Here is a 23,227-nt window from a genome sequence, read left to right on the forward strand (position 1 = left end):
CACGTTAAATCTTGTGTTCCTTTTGATTTGTGGTTACTTGTTTGGTTTCCATTTTTTGTTTGTTTGATTTTTTTATTCACATAGGTGGGAAGGTTATTCCGCATCTCTTCCCAACAGGATGATGGGGGAATAGAATGAAGGGGAGCAAAGAGGATAGGTGAGGAACAGATGCTCGAAACCGAGACCTTTGTAGCCCAGTGTCCACTGCACTAGCTGTCCTTAGTCCTCGCTAGATCAATAAGTTTATGCACATTTAGTTGTGCCACATGAAAGAAGAGTGATGTGATTATTCTAACTCATTAATATTCAAGAAATATTTTTGATTAATTATATGCCAAATTTTTTTTATGAGCAAGAGGTCTTTGTAGGGAGTGTAGCCTCTACATGCATACAGAGGCTAGCGGGAGTATGCAACGACATCAATAGGGAGTCATTACCACTTTCAATCAGGGGTGGAGTGGTTATTTCGTCCCCTCATGTGTCTAGGGGCAGGGGATACATTCCCCCACCAGAGATCATTTCTCCCTAACAACGACTATCCTAAAATCTAAATGGGACGTTGTTCACTATGGCGCAGTGCAGCCTGCGCCCAGGCACATGGGGGTGGGCGCAATGACCACTCTGCCCCCCTGCACAGGCTGCGCTGCGGCATAGAGAACATTCTCCCAATCTAAATTAACAAAATGCCTGAGCGGTTGGTTCAATGTAATCCAAACCAGCCCAATCAGACAGAAGCCCATCTCAACTCTGGCAAACCCTAGTTACATATATTATGTTTCCTGAGCAAGACGAAGAGCTTGCTACTTGGTGGTTGTGCTTACACTCGCTATCCAGAGGAGATACCAGCGCCGATCGCTCGCTTACGCCATTTACGTTAGTTCAGATCTCTCTCTTAGAACAAAGATTTATTCGTTGAACGCTATGACGCTCTCAATTAGATCAAGAACAATGTCCTTATGAAATCAAATGATTCAGTTCTTCATAATCTTTTCATTTAATTATCTCTTTTCTGTATTCGATATCAAATTTTCTGAAGATGGATAATTGATATTTGCAGCGAAGCAGGAGTAGGGAAAGAACGAAATTATGGCATACGCAGCGACGAAGCTTACGAAACCTGGTTTGGAGGAACCCCAGGAGCAGACTCACCGCATCAGGATCACTCTTTCTTCTAAGAATGTCAAGAATCTCGAGAAAGGTTTCTCTCTTCCCTTTACTTTTACCTAGGATTCTATTCTGATTTTAGTTCTGAGTTTAATGAGTTATATTGAATGATAATGCATTTTTGGGATCACTTACAGTGTGTGCGGATCTAGTCCGTGGAGCCAAGGATAAGCGGCTGAGAGTTAAGGGTCCAGTGAGGATGCCCACCAAAGTTCTCAACATCACTACCCGGAAGTCCCCCTGTGGTGAAGGTAATTCATACAATCATACACAACTTACTGAATGCTCTCCTTGACGTTTATATCCTTTTGTTCACTTCATGGCATGTCATTTTGCCAAAGTGCCTCTCTTATATAAGGATGCTGTACTTCCGGTGTTTGAAGTTGATATCTTCTTAATATTCTACGTGGAGTGTTTGTCTATATTCTCATTACTGAAAAGTTCTATTTCTACATTTCTATAGAGAATTTCTGTCATCCCTTTTGAATTTATTATCACTGGTGATAATTGTGTTGAGAAAAAGATTCTTTGTATTTTAGGGCCTACCCTATCGCATGAGTTGTGAGGAGTAAAGGGTATATGATATTGTCTTTATTTTTTTCTTCTTATTTTCTTTACTTCATGGTTTTGATGTATTTAAGAAAAGGTTTTGTTGCTGAGTGGCTTAAAAAAGTCTTCAAATATGGATTGTTAGTCATTGGGTTTTATGGTAGCAACATAACCTATGACTTGTCTTCTCCGTACTTCAATTTCCTAAGTTTCCTGTTGCTTTCTCATTCTGAATTGTGAGACCTTAAGAAATTTAGAAATTAGAGTCTCTTCCTTGCTCAGCATTTTGCATTTCATTCTATGTTCTTAACCATCTCAATATATTTATAATGTGCTACTCAGTAGTAATCTTCCCATTGGAATTAGAGTCTGCATTTCATTCTATGTTCTTAACTATCTCAGTATATTTAAAATGTGCTACTCAGTACTATTTTTTCCATTGGATTTTAATCTTGGAGAAACGCAATACTATTTACATGCTTTGATAGTTTCTTTGGTTTTCTTCTTTTAAGATTTTTGTGTATTCTTGAAGTGTACAGAAAATAATTTTGTTCATATTTTTTTGGGTTGGGGGGGAGAGGGGGGGAAGAGTTGTTAGGGAATCATCTAGTGACAGGATAATGAGCTCCCTCTATATTATACATTTCTGCTTTTCTTTCTTATTATTTTTTTATTTTTAAAATTTTTTTTTACATTCAACTTCTTTGCCCAAATAGTAACCATCTTCATGGGGGTGAGTATGCTTAGACACAATGTTTATAGCATGAAAGAATCTCTAAGATGCTGTGAAATATACGAAAGATTTTGTGTACCACAAGTTAGGCGCACGCCTCTGATCCAGGGATTTCTCAGCCCAAAGAGAACCAGGAAAATTACAAATTGTCTCCCTACTAAATTTAGAATCTTAACAAAGTATCTGCCGAAATCTAGATTCAGAATATCTTGGTCTTCCTTATCATGAGTACAGAAATCACTACCTTTTGGTTTGGTTGTGGTCTTAATGTCAAATATAGTTGAGGTCCTGTGCGTGAGTTTCATATATAAACCAATTAAATCATATATATATATATAATTGATATCACTACCTTTTGGTTTGGTTGTGGTCCTGTGCTTGCTCTGTATCACCCTTGTGTGCATATGCATATTCTTTAAATGTGTACCCTGGAGGATGAAAGTCTAGCTTAAATTCATCTTACTCTTTCATATGTTGGAGAGCAAGTAGAAAGCTAGGAGCCAGAGTTACATCTTTAATAACTTTTTTTTTTTGGTTGAGGTTACATGTTCAATAACACCATATAATTGTTGGTGACCTGTGGGTTGGATGACCCAAGAAAGTCAAATTTTCTTCAAGTTGGAGGGAGACATTTATCCTCCATTTCTGAATGAGGAGTTGAAATACACTAAAGCTACAGGGTTTTGCACTTGCGGAAACCTATTTAAATTATGGACAATAACGACTTGAAGTTGACCTGGGTAGTATATACGTATTCCAAATTTGGATCTAAATCATGCATAGAATTTGGCAGAACACTACATTGCAGCAGATCTGATTAAAGCATAAACCACAGCCCACTGCAGTTGTGTGCATGGGTTTTGTTATTAGGATTTACAATTGAGGATTATCTAGATGTGTGTTAATTAATATATTGGCATACTAAAAAATAATGATTTTTTTATGTTTGATTATCAGGAACTAACACATGGGATAGATTTGAGCTACGTGTACACAAGCGAGTAATTGATCTTGTTAGCTCTTCTGAAGTGGTGAAGCAAATTACCTCCATTACCATTGAACCTGGTGTAGAGGTTGAAGTTACAATTGCAGATCCATAATTTATATGCTTGTCATTGTCTTTATTCATTTTTGCCCCTGTCCTTGAGGTTAATGTAGAGAGGTCTTATCCATGCATCTTTCAGATAAAAGGATTTTTGAACCCTTTCTTGTCATTTAAATTGTGTGTGACTTGTTTGCAATTTTGGAACTTCCATAGTGAATTGTTTTGCAGCTTGTACCAAAATTTTTACTGTAGTCAAGATTCTTTAAGATAATTTGGTGCCTGGTCGGATTTCTGCCATCACTGTTGAAAATTCAGGGGTCGGGGAACAACCTCTCATTTAAGCAAACCAGTGAGAGCAGCGAAGCTACGCACAAGGAGAATTGATTAGAGGCTAGATTTTAAGAACAGAAACAACCATAGGACAGAATCATAGTGATCCAGGTTAAGAAATCGAAGGACAGAATGTAGGAAGTATGATATATCAGAATCTAATCGTCAGACGGGGCTGAAATCAGAATCACTTAGATCTAATAGGTTGTCGAAGCCCCCCAAAGTCCAAATATCAAGCAGGTTCACTGGTTAGATATGCAGATCTCCTAACTTGAATAGTTGTATTACAAAAGGGAGATGGTTCTCTCAGTAAGTGGCAGAGAGGAGCGCACCAATGAGGTGTGACAAAATGGCATTGTACATGGGAGGGCAGCGAAATCATATCATGTTAAAGTGGAGAGAGATTACACAGCTACTAATTTATCCTGCCCCAGTGGTTCAGAGAGCTTTTTTTTATATTGCAAAAATGAAACCCATGGTTGCTAATTAGCTTACAATTAAATAAAATAGAAACTCTTGGGCAACCGCTTAGCCTATAATAAAAAATGGAAAAGAGAACGACACTTGGTCGTGCAGTACAAGCTGTCCCTGCACTCTGACACAGGGGTGCATGAAATGACTGTTGCACCCCCTTGAACCTTGGAAATGACTAGGAGAGCAGTGGTCATTTCAAACACCCATGTGTCAGGGCGCAGGGACGGGCACTGCATGACCAAGTGGCGTTCTTTTTCCCACAAAAAATAGAAACTTTAGGAAAACTAAGGACATACAAAATTCCTAGGAAAGCTAACCTTGTAAACCAAAGAATAACATTAAACTATAAGATATGTAGTCCAGAATCTCCAACAACGATGTATTTTTATCTGCTTCATTTTCTGCCCGCTCCATTTCCCCAAGTTCCCCTAATAGAGGGGGGTGGATCCCACCCGGGCAGTGTGTTCGGGCAGAGGTAGGGTAGTCATTTCCAACCCCTTCTATTAGAGAAACTTGGGGAAATGGACTTGCCCAGGAAATGGAGCAGATAAAGGTCCAGCAACGATGACCCATTAGAAGACAAAATACGAAAAAAAATTGTTTGTAGTACCTTAATTTTGCGTTGCCTTGTAGTTTGGGCCTGAGGGTTCGACACGTGGAAGATACGATATCCACTAGTTCAAGCTCGATTGCCCAGTTTTTTTTCTTCTTTGTCTTTCTTCTAGAGCTTGGCACTGTTGGATGTCGTATCTTCCACGTGTCGAGCTTTAAGGCCCGAACTACTAGACGCCGCAAGATGAAGGAATTGGAGAGGATTTTAATCCTCAGAATACAGGCCTATGTAGTGCAACTGATGGTCCATAATGGGCTTCAAAATAGGGCGTGATCTCTTCTTCCTATGCTAGTTTATCGTTCCTTAAATCTTCATTAGGGGCCTTAACAAGGTTCAAGTAAGAAAGGCATCCATGGATGCCGCTTCCATTTCCGACTTCGGATTTTGGGATTTGATTCTGATTCTGATTCTGATGATGAATCGGGATAAACCTAAAAATGGGATGGTTTTTTTGAAGGACAAAGTTTTGCTAAAGGAAATTAATCTATTGCGTCAAGATCTGGATTGGATCCTCCTACAACCAAGCTGACCTGTGTAGAAGGACAAAAGTTATTAGCAAACCGGCCTAGATCGGCAGGATCATTTCGATGCTTAAATCAGATCTCTTGCCACAGAAAATTCTCAAAAGTAGGGAAAATAGAGAATGAATTGAGTCCCTTACCTTGGCCTAGAGGCCACAATTTATAGGTTTTAGATGCTTGACCAGTGTAGACATTCTTTAGATAATGGATTGTATCAGAGTGTCTCCCATTTAGGTATGTGGTTTGTGGTTTGCTCTTATTTTGACACCTGTCTCCTGATAATCACGCCATAAGCGTGATCGATCTCTAGAAAGTTCTTTAACCCAGGAACTAACCTTGGTTTGGCCGTTAGAGGAGGGTTGGTTGAGCGATCCAACGTGGAGATTCTGCGTTATGGATTTTCTGATTCTAGGTTCTTGGATACCGACCTTTACATGGTCGATTCGGTCCAAGATATCCGAACAATCGAGCTTGGGTCATGACTCATGAAGTCTCATCAAGATTGTCGGTCTGATCAGTAATTTGGCTGAGGCCGAACCATTCTGCTCGGCTAGGTTACACAAGTCGTGCGACTACCGGTCGGACATTAAAAAAAGGTAATGATGAGGGTGAATAGCAATAGGGAATCCGATATTCCGATCCAGTCAATTTCGATTCGAGCGATTTCCGATTCTGCTTCCTCAAACAATGAGAAAAGCCCTGCATTCGTATGGGAGGTATTTGATCGTGTGGGTCTCATTAAACGGTTGGGAGCCGCACTGTGTTGTTTAATTATAAATAAAACTGATAAGTAATCGCATTGACCTAATTAATCCTCTTTAAGTGCACAGGTGGTACATCAATAGAGAGTGGGAGCATCCGCAACACATAGGTCTTTGGATTTTGGTGGCTGTCATCACCCAAAAAATCAAGTCATCTTGGAGACCAATTGAGCAAATCGATTTAAATTTCTACATGTCTCTGTCATGGTCTCATGGAGGTTAATTGTAAGGTTTGTTTTCATATGTAAATGCTTAGTTTCTAGTAAGTATACCAAAACAAAATTGAACAAGAAGAGTTAAAGAGACACGCAAGCTGACTCTATTTTCTTCAGCAGATAAAGCATTCATTTGACTCGTTAAAAAAAATGACTAATTTTGGTTCCTGTGGTTTTTCCCTAATTCAAACCAAAGATTTCATTGATAGAGAGAGGTTTCTTTCTGGAACAGCACATCACTGAACTGATTATCCCTGGCACCCCCCATCCATCCCCCCCTTGCCATGTGTTCGGATTCTTACCAACAATTTCAAGCAGTTTCTGCAAGCGAATGATCATTTTAATGGATTCATCTTATTTTTTTTTACCAATTTTTGTATATTTATTGAAGGAGAAAGTTTTCAGTCTTTACAAAGGTGTGAAAGATAAATAGCCGTTAGAAGGATCACAACAAACAAAACAAAAACAGAAAAAGAAAGTTTCAAATCGTGGACTTGTGCAAAAGAAAAATATGCCAAAGAAGAATTCAGAGTCGAGCAAACTCAAGGACCTGCTGACTAACACCATGGCCCCATTGTCCTATTAAACGTTACCCCTATGACACCCATCAAAGGAAGAACCCTAGACCTCTCCAGTGACTTGAGAGGTTCCTTATATCACAGAATCACATGACAATAATTGAAGGAAAAAAGTACCTAACTGCACCTGATAATCACCATCTTTATTGCCCCATGGTGAGAAAAAAAAAAATGAGGGCTCAATTATTGCAAAGATCTCTGAAACAGAAGACCTTGAGTTGGCTAATGACATTGTTGCTCATCTCCTAAACTTAGTATCAAAGTATTCTAATAATCTGTACTACTTTAACTATAAATTTCTTTTTTCCATCCAAGAAGTGAAGGAACACGAAAATATGGGACCTAAATGGGAAAAGGTTTGTCACCCGTGGGTGAGATAAATTGGCAGAAATAACATCATCAGCTCAGTAGTGTGAAGAAACAAAACTCAGACCTGGTGACCCTGGTGTCTTTGCAAGAGCAATCAGCTAACCTAGCACTCACTAGTTGGCTCTAAAATTGAATAAATTGAATACAAAGATGGCCAAACTGATTTAATACCGGTGCTTGATTTAGTGCTCAAGTTTCCATTCCCCACTTATCGTAATCTGAAGCCAAACAATGCCACAATGCCAGTGCTTGATTTTCCTTCATGCATCCTTTCACCTTCAATCACTCATAGAATAATGCCCACTGCCTATTTCACAAACTGTTCACCTGCCTAGCTAATGAATTGAAACACTCTTAACTTAAAGTTCATAGGGTAGCCCTTTGCCCAGTTTTCTATCTATAACATAAGTATAAGTACATTTGTTCTGGGTGAGCCTTATTTTTTTCCCCAATCCCCACTACTCTTCAAGTTCTGCAAGCAGATGAGAAAATTACACTTCTTCTATGCCTGCCCATCCACCCCGATCAAGTTCAAGAGATTCAAAGGTCATGTAGGAAACTATGCTTTGGTCCTCAATTAGCTTCACTACCTCCTGCCTTATAGATCTGACATTTACAATAGCCCAAAATTACACATCTATGCAGTCCTATTGTAGCACATTACCAAATATTAGCATTCTACTAACATTTTTGGAGAGCAATTTTAATTATACCCATACTAATGTCTTTAACTATGAATTTCAATGAGCTAGCCACACCCAATCAAAGTTCTGAAACACTTTTAGCTAGGTAGAATGTATTACAGGACAGTAAAGACCATACTTAACTCAAACGTATAAAAGATTTCTGTGCAAGTCATGCACATACAAGTATATAACCACTCTTCCAGGGCTCAGCATGGTCATGGGAAATAAGATGGACTAAAGGATCCTAATGTGAAATTGAAAACGAAAGGAGGCCAACTACATAAACCAACTTAAAACCACTCGTTCTAAAGATCACAGCCGCACACATACTGGAGAAAGAAGAAAACGATAAGCTCCATCAATCATCAGTTGGATCATGAAAGCACTTCTGCCTTTCAACAATTCAGGGCCCTATAATCTGGTGCACAAGACATCAAATCTTTTCTTTCCACCCATCCATTTTATACTCTGGAAGACATCCATTTCATCCATCCAATAAAATTCATGTACAACACTAAAAACCCTCCATCCTATATGACCAAACCATGGTACAGAGCGTCCACTTTGAGGATGCATTGGGTAAAGTCATAGTACTTCCTTGTCTTTACTAACGCTGCATCCTGCATGTTCTTATTACGATGTATAATTCAAAATCCTTGGATTCTAAGTCATCGCTTCATGATTCAAGTTTACAAAAATAAATGAATTATAGTTCACTACCATAATGCACGAATTTCTATCCTTTCAACATCAAAGCATATTCATTAATTTCAATATCCTCCAAATTTGTCCAAATTTCTTGCCAAAATAAAGCAGGACTAATGATTTCTTTCCTTGAGACTAGCTGAAAATAAGAATACATTTCATAAGCTATGATAGATTGCTAGGCACTACACTTCTTTATGCATAACCATTTCTTAGCAGCCCTCACACTGAACATCCGGCTTATTTAATTAATCAACATGAGCCAGGGACAAGTCCCAACCTATAAACAAGAACATTGATTATCCACTAAATAGAAAGGAAAGCTCACACACAATGCGACCTAACTCATGGTTGTAATCCAAAACTGTACTTATAGTACAACTATGACCATTCCACAAACGGGATATATTAGGGAGGTTAAATGGGCTTCAGACAGAACAACTACGCTACAACCTCTAGTCACAGAAGAAAATGTAAGATGAAACAGTTGAATAGGCAAGTTCAACTAATTCATTCACCCAAAGAAATCTACAGAATCCACCTTTACTAGATGCTTGAGAATCTATGATACTACAGAAGTACAACCAATTCATTTTTCGAACAACTGATCCCTGAAATCTATGATGCTTGATAATTCTGAAAAGCATAAAATAAATAACAGTTGCATGAAACTTTGCAATCAGATCCAACTCAGCAACGCCTTGAGTGTGACCTAACTAGAGCACCACCCATGAGAATTCATGCAACCTACTACAGCCATCAAATGCAAATTATAGTCGATCTAGTGAAACAATTATATCAGGGAACTATGCTACCAGGCGTGAATTTCACTTTTGAACCATTGGATACTAAGAGAAGCCATTTCCCCTTGCAAAACTAGTCTTTCCCCATGTCATCAAACCCAGAGCAAATGAAAAACAAAAAAAGTTCAGACCCACATGTATGCTTTTGACATTCATACTTTCTAAGGTTCTCAATTTACAGCTCACATGAATTTAGTGGACCTGGATTGAGGGATATTGAATAACATGTTTTTCATATTCACAGTTGGTGCAGTAGTACAAATGAATAATGTATAGATGCCTCAAATGCACAACCAATATAAAGGAAATAGAGCACCATTAAACCACCAAAAATGTTCATACAGAACTGAGAAATAACTTATGATGATCCCTTGATGTCTGCTTCGTTTGCTATGACAACAAACACAAGCCCTCCACAAAAACACATAGGAAACCCAACTTCGCAACTTGCAAGTAATGCTTTTATTGAAATCCATCAAGTTAATCAAAGAAGTCCACCAATCAGAATATCAGATGCTTGTTACCTATATAAACCGTGGATTATACAGTGCTGAAACTACACGTAGCAACAATCCTAATTAAGAGGGGAAGAAAAGAAGCAATGAAAAATGAGATGCTTCCGGCTTTCTTTTGATACAGATCAGGAATGCCCTGCAAACAATTCCTACTCACCACGAAGACCTCTCTACCACAGGACACTTATATGCCAATATTAAGATATATGAAGAGAAGAGAAATGGATGAAGAGAGAAGGAAAAAAAATCGTAAGAATCAAAAACAAGAATGGAAACAGTTCTACCGCACACCAATGAAGATGATTCACCCAGAAGCCTTCTTCCTAGAACTTGCATAGTAACTGAGGTACCACCGGACGAACTTCTTCAACCCCGTCTGCAGATCCGTCGTGGGCTTGTAGCCAAGCTCCCTTTGTGCCAAGCTTATGTTCGCATGAGTGAACTGCACATCTCCATTCCTAGGCATCTTCAACATCATCCGTTTGGCCTTAACCTTCAACAACTTCTCCAATATGCTCACGAGATCGGTGACGGGTACCGGTGAAGTGTTTCCTAGATTGAATACGCGTAATTGTGCAGGCCCCCTCTTCTTTCCACCACTGCCAGTGCTCTTCTCGGCAGTGTCCAACGATGCCAAACATCCCTTCACTATGTCATCGATGTAAGTGAAGTCCCTCGCAACCGTCCCATGGTCAGGGGCCTCGAAGATCGGAATCGGCTTCCCCTTAAGAATATCTTTGGTAAAGAAGAAATATGCCATGTCAGGTCGACCCCAAGGCCCATAAACCGTGAAGAAGCGCAACCCAGTAACCGACAAGCCATAGATGTGGTTGTAGGTGTGGGCAATCTCTTCGCCAGCCTTCTTAGTAGCGGCATAGAGGCTAGCAGGCTGGTCCGTTCGGTCTCTTTCTGAAAATGGCACCTTGGAATTGAGACCATAAACCGAACTCGACGAAGCCCAGACGATTGCAGGCTGTGGATTGGCAGACTTGCAGACCTCAAGCAAGTTAACGAGCCCGGCAATGTTGCTGTGTACATAGGAACCCGGATTCTGCATTGCGTACCTTACGCCTGCCTGAGCCGCGAGGTGCATGACGTGGGTGAATGCGACGACATCAAACAGTTTGCGAAGAAGAGCGGAATCATTAATATCTCCCTCAACAACGAACACTCCGGTACGCTCAAGGAGGGCCTGGCGAGCTCGCTTAAGTGATGGTTCATAGTAGTCATTGAAACTGTCAAGGCCAAGGACACCATCGCCCCGGCGCTTCAATGCGGCTGACACATGGGTACCAACGAATCCTGCAGCACCAGTGACTAGTACAGAAAGGCCGTTGCGTGAGCGAACACGGGCAGAGGAGCGGACACGCTTCTCCCAGGCTGGGCCGCCCCAGTTGGAGGTACGAAGAGATCGGCGAGAGGGATCAGAAGATGGAGAAGAAGGAGGAGATCGGAGGAAGAAGATGAGAATCAGGCCAAGGAAAAGAAAGGACCAGAAGGCAAGCTTTGCTAGCGAAGAATGCCACCGAAGCCGATAAATGTAAGACGATTTGTCCATCTTGAACTTACCAGGCGTCGATGGAATGTTGTCGAGATGTAAAATCGGCTTCAGCTGCGACATTGACCGCAGAGTGGCCTGAATATGTGCGAAACCCTTCCCCTCCCCGTCTTACCAATTTCTTCCTTCAATGGGAAACGAATGTCAGGAGGGTTAGGGTTAGGGTTTAGCCTTCAGATTTCAGGAATTGTTCGTTCTGATGCTGTTCACAGAAATGGCTGCTTTAGAAGATAATAAGAAACTAAGGTCTCTTCTTCTCTTCTTCTTTTCCTTCTCTCATTTTGGGGAATCTTCTGGTTTCTTGGAAGGGTTCCTGTAATTCCCTCCCCTCTTTTGGATTTCTTAACCTCTAAGCTCGGAAGAAAAAGAGAGAGATGAAAACGGAGGTAGGAGGAGGAGAGAGAGAGAGAGAAGGATAAGGAAATGGAATCGCCAAAGGGGATAATTAGGAGTGGGAGTTGAAGAAGAGTCAAACTCTAGTAAATAAGCAATAAATGAGTTAATTTTTGTATTATTACAGGCTAATATAAATGAGAATTAATTTTTTTTTATGTATTTTATTTACTAATTTTAGTATTATCCAACTAATCTTAAACTTATCTCAATAACCTTTCATTGAGAACAGAATGAAAGAAAGAGTTATTTTTGGTGGATGGATGAGCTTAAATCACTGAGTCTTAATTTCATCCTTCTATTCTATAGCATCTATACTGTAATTAGTGTAGGTTTTGGCACCATTGAGTTGTCCCTAAACTCTCCTCCTCTCTCTTTTTTACAACTTATAATCCTTAATTTTAGTTAATGTAAGTGATTAATTGAAGGGTTTGGATGTGATTTAAGATAGTTTTTGTATCTAAGAAACCAAAATTATAGGAGGAAGGGGGGCGGGGGAGGGTGAGAATGAGAGAATAATGTGAGAGGAGAAGAGAGGAGAAGAGAGTCACATGACAGTAATGGTGAGGTGAAGGGGACTAGTGGGAATGGAGGATCAGAGAGGACAAACATGTTAGGTGGGGTCCACTACATGCTACAACGGTCATCGGAAGGTACTGAAGGGAGAGTGGCACCCACGTAACCATGCGCCCACTCGGAATTGAAAATGAAAAGCAAAAAAGCCCAAAGCCAAGGCTTTCCTTCCCTCTAAGTCTAAGCATCCACTCATTAGTAGTAGATATCTTGTTTTCTAATTCTCATGATTCTCTTAGCCCTGTTTATTTGACGGATTAAGAGAAAAGGGTGGAAAACTTGTGAGCATAGATCCTACATGTTGTGGGTTCAATTGACAATGAAAGAAAATAATGGAATATGCATTTCGTCATGTGTGTGTGGGTCACAGTTTTAAGTATCAGATCGGATGAATCGGCCACTGATCAATTCCAATCTGGATTTCAACCAATTCATGTGAAGAAACCCTAGAATCGTTAAGTTTTCAAATGTGAGGGTTGATTCTATGGGTTTTATGGGACTGATTCCAGTCGATTCCAATCTAATCTCTAATTCCATGTGGTGGCCAGGATTTATGTAGAATCTAACCAATACTGGCAGATTCCCGATCAATTCTGGCAAATCTAGAACAGATTCGAATCAAATCTGATTCGAATACCAATTCTTTGTTTTAAAATCCTAGTGTGGGTATGTAGAATATTAGAATGAATTGCTCTTGTCATTGATGATAATGAATGAGATTACAATAACCCATTAAACAACCTCTTTTTTATGACTTAGCCCAAATTTGATTATGGAATTAAATATCGGTACTAGCCGATCCATATTGATATTGTGTCGATACTTGCTCAATCTTTTATTGAAGGAATAGTTAAAAAACAAAATTATTGAAATTATGGGTTAAATTGTCCGATACAATCTAATACAACTGATACATATCGATACCGATATTAATAACCATGATCATATTCTAAAAATTAATTTGTATATATAGATGCCAGAGTTTTTTTTTTTTTTATTATATTGTTATGAAGTTTTTTTTTTATAAATATATTGTTATGAATTTGTTAGTAAGGAAGTAGGGTTTGTGCGAATATTCGTTTTCAAGCCCAGACTGTTGTTCTGGATTTTGGGTTTTGTTGACCAGATCAATTTAGGTTTTAATTGTTTGTTAGAAACTTTCAAACCTAAGTTTTGGGCCATTTCTCTCAGGTTGGAATGAGTCGGTTTAAATCCAGATTGGCTGAGAACTGTCCAACTCAATTGTGGAGTTCTTTGACTTTTTACCATGGATGACCTCAGGGAGGGAATTGGAAGAATGACCTAAATAGCCAGCCAACTAATCCTTGGACTGGTTCCGGGTTGGAAGTTTGGAACCGACTTCAAACTGAAAGTGATCCGGAAGAAGTCTGGATCCAATTCCTTCAAGTTGATCCTTCTTAGGTGTTAATTGATAGATTTTTTCTTTTTCTTATAAAAAGAAATGATAATTTTTTTTTATTAGTGTTGTATCAAACGTATTTAATAATATATAGTTTCATAAAAATGACTCTCTTTCTAGTAGTCAAAGTCCCATTTGAGTCTGATATCCAGTTTGCATCATAGAATCCTTCAGGCACTGTAACTTTACTATTATAACACAAAACATAGTTCATGGTACCATTTTTGCGTATTGCACGAATAATATCCGGTTTAGTGCAATTCATTAAATAAGAGATATTTGAGAGTATTTCTTTTGTGAAATTGGTTCGTCCTCATTCTTTTGCATATGACCTCCAACAATCAAAGGTGTTTTCAAAAAAAATTCATCAAAATAATCCTGTTTTTTAAATAAGTTTTCAACATACTGTGCCTGAGACATGATTATTTCACTTGTCTCCTAAGAATCTTGATCTCCAAAATCACGCCAGCTTCTCTCATGTTCTTTGTTTCAAACTTAGACATAAAAAAAGGTTTTAGTGGATTTAACTATATCAAGACTAGTCCTCATGACGAACATATCATCCACATATAGAATGATAAATATATCTGTATTATTATGGAACTTACTATATACAACATTTATAAGATAACGATTGCACAATTTACACATTTTGTGTTCTTGACTTGGAACTATACATTCTTCCAATAAATTTATCAAAGTAGTATATATCTTTCTTTTGCCCGAATCCCTTAACCATTAATCTGGTTTTAAATTTAGGGGTGCTGTTCTGCGCCCAGGCACATGGGGGTGGATGCAATGACCAACCTGCCCCCCTGAGTGGCAGGCCCATGTGCTTGGGTGTAGCCTGCGCTGCGGCACAGAGAACATTCTCCCTTAAATTTATTAAGTGAACCATCAAGTTTTAACTTCTTTTTGAATATTCATTTAATTTTTAGAACTTTAGCAATAGGTGGAAGATTTACCAACTCCCAAATATGATTAGCAATGATAGAGTGTAATTCACTATTTATTGCTTCTTTATAAGAAAAAAAAAAAAGGCATAAAGGGATGTAACCGCTTGATGATATGATATGGGGTCTTTATTAACCATGTATGTAAACATGTCATCCCCTGAATTTGTTTCACTCATTTGCCTGTTGCTTTTTCTTAGGAAAATTTCACCCCTATGTTCTTCTTCACTTAATCTTAAGGAATACTCATTTACCTTTCTTGGTGAATTTGAATCACTAGTCATAGAAGTACTAGTGAATCTATAATGACCCAGATCATATCATCAAGCGATCACAAATCTTGGATCTATAATAGCATCTCTAGATTCTATCATCTCAAAAAAGTATAGCATTTCTAGATTCTATAATAATGTTAGCATAAAAAATACAAGTAAGAGATCTAATTATCAAGAATCTATATGCTACACTATAATGTGCATAACCAATGAAAACACAGTCACAAGTATTGGATCTTAACTTTCTTTTCTTGGGTTCAGGTATACTAACCATAGCCAAGCAACCCAAAACCTTTAAATATTTTAAGTTAGGTTGTCTGCCATGTCATAACTCAAATGGCAACAACCAAGTCTTCTTATAGGATGCTTTATTAAGAATATAACATGCATATAAGATTGCTCCACCCTATATTCAAAGGTAAACCAAATTTTATTAACATAGAATTCATCATCTCTTTTAAAAATTTATTTTTCTTCTAAACAAACTCCATTTGATTGAGATCAGTAAGAAGCAGTTGTTTCATGTATAATCTCATTTACTTCCCAAAATTGTGAGAGAATGTGAGTGTCATACTTTGTGCCTCTATGAGTCCTAAGTCTTAATTTTCTTATTCAATTAAATCTCAATCTTAGTTTTATAAGAAATGAAAGCCTTTTCTGCTTCATCTTTGGTCATCAAAAGATATAGCATAGTATACCTGGAGTATACCTGGAATAGTCACCTATAAAAGTAATGTAACGTCTCTTTCCCCCTCTTGATTCAAGTGATTTAAAGTCATCTTAATAACTATGGATTAAATCCAACAAATATTTTTTCCCCCTTGGGGTAGAGGGATGCGGTAATTTAGTGAATTTAAATTCAACACATATAGGACATTTCATAAAAGAATATTGTAGATTACATTCAGTCAAACCTTTCTTATTTAAAATTTTGATATATGAATAATTGATATGTCCTAATCTATCTTGCCATGTATCAAAAAATTTGACCACATAAGAAGAACTACTAGTATTTCCATTCATAAAATTGCCGACACTAATTTCTAATAAACCATTGGAGTTATAAACCTTTTCAATGAAAATAAAATTTTTTTTGTTACAATAGCCTTATCCGCCTCAAATGACAACTTGAAGCCCGTCTTGTTGAGAAGTGTTCCGGAGATAAGACATCCCTAAGTTGAAGGATTTTTTCCGAAGTTATTTTCAATTGAACTAGGCCTTTTCCATAAACTTGAGATGTTTGAGCATTTCCTATGAACACTTGCTCTCCCAAACCAACAATTGAATAGTTGGTGAAGGCATTTCGATCTCCACACACATACTTGGTAGCACCTATGTCAATGATTCACAATTTTGTTTTTTCAACCAAATTAATCTTAGGCATCATGGCTGTAAAAACTTCTCCTTCCATCATGTTCAGATTTGCTTTTTTCAATTCCAACATTCTTTCTTGAAATGACCGGGTTTGCCACATGTGTAACAATTCCCTTTCTTCTTAATCTTGAATTTGGTATCCTTCTTTGCCTTAAGGAATTTCTTAGACTTGTCTTTTTTTTTAGACTCAATCAAGTTAGCCTTAGTTTGTTCTCTTTGGCTTTCTTCCGTTCATGAACATTAATTCGGACAATCACTTGGTCCAATGACAAATCTTTCTTCTTGTACTTCATGCTTAACTTGAAGTCACCCCAAGAAATAGGTAACTTCTCAATTAATGAACCGGTCACAAATTCATTCAGAAATATCATGCCCTCTTTAGCAAGCTTGTCTATCAAAATCTAAAAAGGATTTATTTTGGGCGGAGATACTCTTGTCATCCACAATAGAAAAATCAAGTAAATTTGCAATGAAGTATTTCCTATTCCTAACATCTTCAAGGGAGTAGTTCTTCTCTAAACCAGTCCAAATCAGATGTGCATATTCTAATGATGAAAATACATTATGTAGGTCATTGGACAATGAATTCAGGATACGATTTCTACATTGATAATCTACTTTTATCCATGTTTACCAAAAAAGAATTTCTTTTATCCATGTATCCCTATGGGCTTTTAAAATGGGATCATCAGATTTAGCGGGTAAGGTAGAAGTCAAGGCAAAAGACACAGAAAGTTGATCGAGTGTAAACATCTTTCTTCGTTTTCATCTCTTAAAATTGGATCCATTAAATGATTAAATTTTGTCAAAATCATTCACTATCTTCATATTCTCCCTATTAGTAGATAAGGTGGAAACAAAGATCATGAGGATGGTATTTCTCTTAACAGGAATAAGGTTCTTGACTATTGTAGCACCAAATGATGTAACAAAGACAACTATTAGAGAGAGATGTATTTATCTATAGGAGAGTGTGAGCTTGAAGTGTTAATGAACTCAACAAGATGATAAAGTAGAAGTGTACCAATGAGCACTTTCCTTAAGACCTTAATCGCCCCCTACAGGTGCAACTGGATGTATGTGAATAGGCCGCCAAGATACAACAACCTTGTTGGCTTTTGCTAGTAACAGGGCACTCCGCTACTACAAACTCTTTGGAGAACTTTTGGAGTTGTACTTAGGCTACATTTGTATGCAATGCAAGTGTGAAGATATCGTATCGGTTTTCCAAGTAAATGGGCAGTAAAACAGTATGAGAGAGAGAGAGAGATGAATTTGTGCATCCATTTGAAGACACCCAAATCCTCTACTTATAGAGGTGGATGCATCTCTTCAAGACATCCCATGGAAAGGCTATGTCCATTGATTTGGAAGGATGTGATTAAAAGATTCCAATCCAAGTACTCAAATATTAGTGTCCCTTGAAGGTACTCCATGTTGTAGGTGTCTCTTGGTTCCAATGGATTGAATTAAAAAATTTCAATCCAAGTGCAATGAATGCACATGTGCAAATGGAAATGTCTCTTTAAAGCAAGGTTCTAAAACTCGGGTTTTAACTAGGTTTCGACCAGCCAGAAACCGAGTTCGTCTCGGTTTAGATCATATCTCGGTCGAAACTTGAGATTTTCTACAGACTAACTCAAACCTTGGTTTCGAGGCCCAGAAGTTATTTTTTTGCTCTGATTCTTGTTGTGCTGCCTATTTTTGACATTTTAAAGCCAATCCATGCATTAGTTTGACATAGAAAACACTAAAAATATTTCTTGTGGTTTTGATCCAAGTTTGATACTGTATATTGTTCTTGGACATGGTATCGAATAAGGTTTGACCGGAACATAACTCCTTTAATATAAATGAGATTTAAGCAATCTTAGATTTGTTAGAAAGCTTTGTTTTGATAGTTTTCCAACAAGTCCAAAATTGCTTAAATCTGATTTATATTGAAGGAATTATGTACCGGTTAAACTTAATTTGGTGTGCGCGAATGTTGTCAAAATCGTTTTGAAAAAATATATATTTTTTGACATAAAAACAAATAAATATTTTACCGCACTTTTGGTTTTTAGTAATATTTTACTATATTAAGATTTATGGAATTTTTGGATTTGAGAAAAACCCCAGCATTAAAAAGTTGAAAATTGCACCTACTGTCGAAAATCCAGTTTTTGTTCTTGAATTGAGAGGTTGATTTTTTTTCTTTTGAAATTTTATTTTTTAACTATTTTTATTGGATTCAAATAGGGAAGTATTTACTTATTTATGAATAATATCTTAAGTAAATGAAATACAAAAACATTTACTTGAATTATATTAGACATAACTAAGTGTCTGACCTGATTTCTAACAGTTTCTGGCATAAATACCTGTCTGTCCTAGTTTCGAGTCAAATTTTCCCTAGTTTCGATGGGCATATGTGTCAAAATCACCGAAATATGGTCAAAACCAACCGAAACCCGATCGAATCCAGAGATTTTATAAAATCCTCCTTCAACTCATCTCGAAAGCTTGCGAGACCGAATTAACTCGATAGTTTCGACAGATTTCGATCAAGTTTTTCTTCCATGCTTTAAAGAGACATGTCCATTACATAAAAACTTGGTTAATTAACTAAATCCAATAAGGATTAATACGTGGTTGAGCCTAAAACTAGACTAACTTTGAACAAATAAAAAAAAAAAAACCAAAATTAGACCAACTTTGAACAAAAAATTATTAAATAAACCATGCCACACCGTACTACCATGACTCGGCTTGACATACACGCATATGCTTCTATCCTTACTCTTCCGCTTCCAATATGAAATTAAATATTCCTCACAAAAACAATGCATTACACAAAATCAAAACTCATGAAATAAAAAAGCAAGCCTTATGGGATGGTAACCGAAATTTCAAAAGGAAAAGATTCATTTTTATAAACTTTATTTTATTAAATACATTTAACACAACAGGTGGGCCACTGCATCTGTTGGTTGCTACCGCTTCTAGCTAGTGGAGAGAGAAAAGACTAGTGCACCTTCCGGATCGGGAAAAAAACATTTCCCCAAAAGATAAAGAAATGTGTCCTTAAAACTTTATTTATCGTATATTTGTTGGATAAATTACACTCGATGTACCAAATTTTTTTTTTAAAAAAAAGAAGACGATGTATCAAATATTTAAGACAACTACATGTGGGTTACCTCATATTAAAACAAGGAGAGGGATAGACACACCACCAATAGGAAAATTATTCTCTCCAATTCCTTAAAGTGTGAAAGTGCGGCATTTCTAGGTGGAGATGTTGACACCTGGCAACTATAGCATCCAACGGTCTAAGCTTATTGATATGGACGGTTGGATACGACAGTTGCCAAGTGTCGACATTTCCACCTAGTACTGCCGCAGTTCCACACTTTATGTAATGGAATCTTACATGTTAGCATCATTTTTATCGTCGTATCCCCCTCTTTGTATCTAAGCCATGCAACTTATCAGTTGTTGCAATCTTATACTCTCTCTCTTCATATGAAATGACCTCTCTACCCCCTATGTATGGAACTATTTTGTCGTTCCTTATTGGTGTGATCCTTATGTTGTTTGTTCAAAAAATAAAAAAGGGCATATCTAGTGCACGAGACTCCCACCACTGCGGGGTCTAGGGAGGGTCATAATGTACACAACCTTACCCCTACTTTCACAAAGCGGTTGTTTTGAGATGTTTGCTCAAAGAATCCTCTCCCTTAATCACTTTAGGGAGAAAGAATGCTACCTGGGCGTATACAGTGCACTGCCCCTACACCTAAACACAAGAGCATGCAAAATGATTGCCAAGCCCCATAAAATTCCATCATTTCAAAGGGGCACGATGGTCATTTCATGCACCCTTGTGTCGGGGCGTAGGACCATTGCACTTTCTCTTTCCCTTTTCTTAATTTAATATCAAATCAAAGATTAGGTAAAAACCTTAAAAAGAAGTAACATTCCCAAACTTTAAAAAGTCTATTTCGGGAATCAAGTGATTCAGGGTAGAATCAAATCGAGGCACTTGCACTCTAATTAATGGTAGGGATCTACCCAGTGGGGTTTAGTTTGAATTACGTTTTTGCTTCCCCAAGAACTTGAATGTGCATGAATTTTCCCAAAAAGGAATAATACAGATCAGATCATTCTCCCAAGGTCATCACACTAACCATGGGATATGTGATTCTGTAAACTTGGAATTTTAAAGAGGAATGTTGTTACCAACATAGTATAATCTCATATTAATAGTGTACTTAGTTACTTTGACTATTCACATATATAGTCAAAGTACTTGATGCTACAGATCTTGATACCATCGGTTCCCCTTCGTACATGGCAATCCACAATAAAAAAAAATTTTCCCACTTGCCCTTTAAAATTTTAGTCCAAAGTCCAAAACTAAATAGATTAAGGCATTAAGCAATATAGTATTAGCCCATGCACCGGACCATCACTATTGAAAAAAGCAAAAGTTCTAGGGGAAAACAAATAATAAGAGGAGGAAATCCCTCCACCTCCATGGCCAGAGGCAGCATCGATAGAAGACCATTGCAATAATTCATAATTTGGGCACAACATTAGCATCCAATCTGTGATTAAGAGGTTGAACCCAGAAAGTTTACTCAGATTTGGAAATTTATTAGCAGACAAGCCCAGGTCCATTACATTTGTCATACCTCCCCCTCCTCCTTTCTTCAAGTTTTCACATAGATGCTGCTTGGATCAAAAGGGGGGGCGGTTCTCGGACTCTCGGGGTCAAATCCATATCCTATCCAATGACATTTAACCACCAGAGTCGATCTCCCACCATCCATGGCATTGGAGAGGATCCGGACTCGGAGTCTAGGTGTGGTGATTGGGGATTACTCAGGGAAACCATCTGTGGTGAAGTCGAAACTAGCTTCTTTTGATAGCATTCTAGTAGGGGAGGCACTGGCAATCAGAAGAAGAAGCTTTGTCAGAGAGTGTAGAGTTTTGCTGGTGGTAATGGATTGTAAGGAGCTGTGTGTGGTTTGTTATCGTTAGAATTTCTAAGGAGCTTTATATGACCCTCTAACTAGGAAAGCTCTATTGATGATGTGTACGATAGTATGGCCTAATTCCATTCCATGGTTGTTAGAAACTTGTAATTCTAAAACTATATGTTCTTCCGTTCAGATGAATACAATTTCTATCTACCCAAAAAAAAAAAAAAAAACTTACTAAATAAGAAAAGACTCTCTGAGCTTAACAGAGTAGGGAGCCAACCATGGGGAGCATGGGATACGGTTGGCTAATAGCCTAATAGGGGAGAGAGAGAGAGAATTGGTGTAGCTTACGTCGCCTGCTCAGAGAGACTTTTTCCAATTAAGAAAACTAGCTAACCCCTCAAACTACCCAAAAAGAGGGCCCATTTTCAGATCGTGATCCTCTGCTGCTGCCTGCCCATGCGTCCGGCATGCAGCCTCACACAGGCAGGGCAAAATGACCGCCCTACCCCACTAGGGTAGGATGCTCAGGCCGTGGGTAGGGCAGTCATTTCGTCCCTGCCTGTGTGAGGCTGCACACCCACCGCACGAGCAGGCAGCAGCAGAGGATCCAAATTGCCAGTTTGCTATGGAGAACTGAAGTTAGCTGGCTTTAGGTTAAGTGGTCCTAAGTCCTAACCCAACACCAGCCCCAATTTCGGAACCTTTTCTAATGAAATAAGAATATGCTTTGCACTCAAAAATATTTCAGAAGTCATTTACTCCATTATGGATATAACCTGTTAAAACTAAATAGAGCACAAATAAAAATCTCAATGTAGTAAAGAACCTGGTTTTATTTGAACCATGCCAGTTCCAAACAATCTAAGCAGAGTTCACCCCATTATTAGGAAAAATTATTTATCTCATCTGAATAACTAACAGTTTCTCAATTTTTTTTTTAAGCAAATGGATTACTTCCTCTATGTCAGCAGAGATAAAAATGGTCAAATGGCTAATCAAAATCAAGGGAAAGTATGGAAGCAAGAAAAGATATAGACGCTTTATAGCAGGTGGTCTTTTGTCAAATGAGCAAGAAAGTGATTTGAAATTTTCAACCAAGGATGGTAGCCATGGGTTAAGAAAACAAGGAAATTTCGAGAATTGAAGAAAACTCAGATTCAGATCGCATAAACAGCATGACAAGACATTCAGAATTGAGTTACTAACCAGTGAATTTGAAGAAGACTGACCAGATTTTAAGAAAGGTGTGAAGCAACAATAGCCTCCGGTAGCACTAGCAACATTCCAACAATGACTATATCAACTTAACTAACTCTTTAACTCTGAGCCAACAAGAAGATTTCCCACAGTAATTGTTTATTCCCCTGAAAATATTGAATCCTATGCTTTTACTTATCTCACAGTATATAAAAAAAAAAAAAAAAAAAAAAAAAAAAAAAAAAAAAAAAAAAAAAAAATAAAAAAATTTTTTTTATTTTAATTAAAAATTAATAAAAAAAAAAATTTTTTTTTTTTTTTTTTTTTTTTTATTTAAAAAAAAAAAAAAATTTTTTTTTTTTTTTTTTTTTTTTTTTTTTTTTTTTTTTTTTTTTTTAGTGTGATGGAACCATTTTCTAGAATAGCTTTATACATATCCATATCGGGATC

General features: G+C 37.7%; 2 protein-coding genes and 1 long non-coding RNA gene across 3 annotated transcripts; 1 reads left to right on the forward strand and 2 right to left on the reverse strand.

Moving 5' to 3' along the window:
- The first annotated feature begins 802 nt into the window (after positions 1-802).
- On the forward strand, positions 803-3,699 carry LOC122649121 (40S ribosomal protein S20-2-like). The gene is made up of 4 exons (XM_043842487.1): positions 803-873; positions 1,058-1,198; positions 1,302-1,415; positions 3,404-3,699. The coding sequence occupies exons 2-4, from the start codon at positions 1,087-1,089 to the stop codon at positions 3,544-3,546; spliced, it is 369 nt and encodes a 122-aa protein (XP_043698422.1). The 5' UTR covers positions 803-873; positions 1,058-1,086; the 3' UTR covers positions 3,547-3,699.
- LOC122649122 lies at positions 3,061-3,302 on the reverse strand. The gene is made up of 2 exons (XR_006331168.1): positions 3,163-3,302; positions 3,061-3,119 (listed from the first exon to the last, which is right to left on the reverse strand). It is a non-coding gene; the product is annotated as an uncharacterized LOC122649122 (long non-coding RNA).
- Positions 3,700-9,995: 6,296 nt separating the features above from the next.
- Positions 9,996-22,533, reverse strand: LOC122664439 (UDP-glucuronate 4-epimerase 3). The gene is made up of 3 exons (XM_043860251.1): positions 22,524-22,533; positions 18,140-18,145; positions 9,996-11,786 (listed from the first exon to the last, which is right to left on the reverse strand). The coding sequence occupies exon 3, from the start codon at positions 11,680-11,682 to the stop codon at positions 10,366-10,368; it is 1,317 nt and encodes a 438-aa protein (XP_043716186.1). The 5' UTR covers positions 11,683-11,786; positions 18,140-18,145; positions 22,524-22,533; the 3' UTR covers positions 9,996-10,365.
- Positions 22,534-23,227: the final 694 nt, after the last annotated feature.

Source organism: Telopea speciosissima, chromosome 1 (genome assembly GCF_018873765.1).
Source record: "Telopea speciosissima isolate NSW1024214 ecotype Mountain lineage chromosome 1, Tspe_v1, whole genome shotgun sequence".
In the NCBI taxonomy this organism is placed as follows: domain Eukaryota; kingdom Viridiplantae; phylum Streptophyta; class Magnoliopsida; order Proteales; family Proteaceae; genus Telopea; species Telopea speciosissima.

Excerpts from the sequence above, each read along its gene's own strand:
- LOC122649121 (XM_043842487.1), top strand. The coding sequence starts at position 1,087 with ATGGCATACGCAGCGACGAAGCTTACGAAACCTGGTTTGGAGGAACCC. Across the intron at positions 1,199-1,301 it reads TGTCAAGAATCTCGAGAAAG|TGTGTGCGGATCTAGTCCGT; the intron begins GTTTCTCTCTTC and ends GATCACTTACAG. Across the intron at positions 1,416-3,403 it reads GAAGTCCCCCTGTGGTGAAG|GAACTAACACATGGGATAGA; the intron begins GTAATTCATACA and ends TTTGATTATCAG.
- LOC122664439 (XM_043860251.1), bottom strand. The coding sequence starts at position 11,682 with ATGTCGCAGCTGAAGCCGATTTTACATCTCGACAACATTCCATCGACG.